At 38.8% G+C, this 2047-nt stretch overlaps 1 protein-coding gene across 3 annotated transcripts in view; it reads right to left on the minus strand.

Annotated features, from left to right (window-relative positions):
* LOC104397505 (scaffold attachment factor B1-like) overlaps positions 1–2047 on the minus strand; it is a 19759-nt gene that overhangs the window by 16251 nt on the left and 1461 nt on the right. For all 3 annotated transcript variants that reach the window (XM_010007469.1, XM_010007468.1, XM_010007470.1), the window contains exon 2: positions 704–791. In XM_010007469.1, coding sequence (XP_010005771.1) covers positions 704–791 — 88 coding nt within the window. The remainder of the gene's footprint in view (positions 1–703; positions 792–2047) is intronic.

A 2047-nucleotide genomic window follows, 5' to 3' on the forward strand; every position in this document is an offset into this window, starting at 1 on the left:
AGTAAATTTCAGAAAGTATCTTTAAGAACTGAATATGAGCAATTCAAATAAACTACACATAACATGACCCAATATTTAATTTACTTGAAGCAATATATCCTTAAATCACTAATGAGGTATTTCAGAGAAGTTTACTTTCAAAATTACAGTTATAAAATACAACATTAACAAAAGTTATACATGTTCAGTTTTTGTGCAACAATGGTTCTGGTTATTTCCACTGTAATTTCTCACATGTAAAAATGTATCTCAATGACAATAGATGTTCAAGGGCTTCTATATAAAAAGGAAAATGTACATAGTTAGGGCAAGGAAATGAGTACCTAGGGTGCTGTGGAGCCACCTTAATACACATTGGCAAAGCTCTCCACGGAAGCTTACACTGCACCTGCTTGCTCTGTACCTGACACAATACTACACTCATAGTCACAAACACAGAACAACTTATGGTCTCATCTACAAGTTTCAAGACTTGCAAACAGAAATACTGTTAGGTGTCATACTATTGATATGGTAACGCTATCATTTACACTTTTTATCGCTCATTAATGCAACAGAGTTTTACCGTTTTCCATAAAGGAAGAAGTTGTTCATTATTTTGCTTTTTTAAAAAATTAAACTAATGAAGCAAAAGAAATCAACATCATATGCTAAGATCTAGCTATGTGAAAACAAAGCAACTGTATTTGTGTAGACTCCATACCTTTGCTAGTTCTTTTTGGCATTCTCTTATTGGTCAGTTCTGAGGCCACCGGGATTTCATCAGGATCTCCTCCTTCATCCTCAATAGCCTATTGGAAACAGCACAATGACATTTCCTCTACTGTTTTGGTGTGGATTTGTACCAGTTTTGTACAGAGCTAGATTTCTTCACAGTAGCTAGCATGGAGCTACGTTTTGTTCTGAGTGCAATAACACAGGGATGTTTTAGTTATTGCTGAGCAGTGCTTACACAGCATCAAGGACTTTTATTTCTGGTTCTCACACTGCCCCACCAGCAAGTAGGCTGTGGGTGCACAGGCTGGGAGGGAACACCACCAGGAGACCTGATCCTACTGACCGAAGGGATATTCCAGACCACATGATGTCATGCTCAGCAATAAAACTGGTGGGAGGGAAGCTGGTGAGGGCTGCCATTACCTGGGGACTGTCATGGCATTGGTTGGTTGACAGTGAACAACTATTTGTTTTTACACCACTAGCTTTTCTTTAGTGTTTTTTTCTTTTTCCTTCTCTCTGTTGCTTTTTTAATCTATCAATTTAAAGAAATTTTTAAACAGCCTCTTTCTCAATCTATGAGTTTTATCCTACTTTTACCATTCCAACTCTCCCACACATCCTGCTGGAGGGAGGGGAGTGAGTGAGTGGCTATGTGGTACTTAGCTGCCTCCTACTGTTAAACTATAAAAGCATTTTCAAGGATTTGTCAGATAGAAATATTAGTGCCTCACCCTAGTTCAGATCATACAGCCAGGCAGCTGTACCAGCCATTAGAAACACTGACTAGTAAGGTGCTTATGGAATCTCTTGCTCTTGAATCACTATCTGATTCTTGGGTGGGAAATCGATTTGGTATTAATAAGCAGAGTAATACATAATTTTAACCCTTTCGTCTTTCTTTTTTTACCTTTAACCATAGGTCTTGAAGAGCTCTAAAAAAACTGATAAAAGCATAATCAGAACCTTCCATGGGCTTCCCAGATCCTTGAACATTGGAGTGTGAATGTAACACAACCCCACAGCCAAATCAAGCTATGATTGAGGTGCGACGCTCCCCTCATCTATAAACGAGGCTCCTATTCATTAGATAAGCACTTTAACTGTATAAAACTAAGAGTCCTGAGACTGCTACAGAAACTTCAGCGCATCTGACTATATTTTCTTCTCAACGTGCATACCTATTTGGACACATAAAGGAATCAGGACTGGCTTCAGGGAAGTCTGTAAAAATACATTCTGGAGAGGTGGAAGAGACGGAATCAGGTGAAGTGCGTACAAAAGGAAGCAAGAGAAGAGGCAGGGAAAAGGGGAGTGTATGTATATGTCT

This window comes from Chaetura pelagica, unplaced genomic scaffold, assembly GCF_000747805.2.
Source record: "Chaetura pelagica isolate M959 unplaced genomic scaffold, ChaPel_1.0 scaffold522, whole genome shotgun sequence".
Classification (NCBI taxonomy): Eukaryota; Metazoa; Chordata; class Aves; order Apodiformes; family Apodidae; genus Chaetura; species Chaetura pelagica.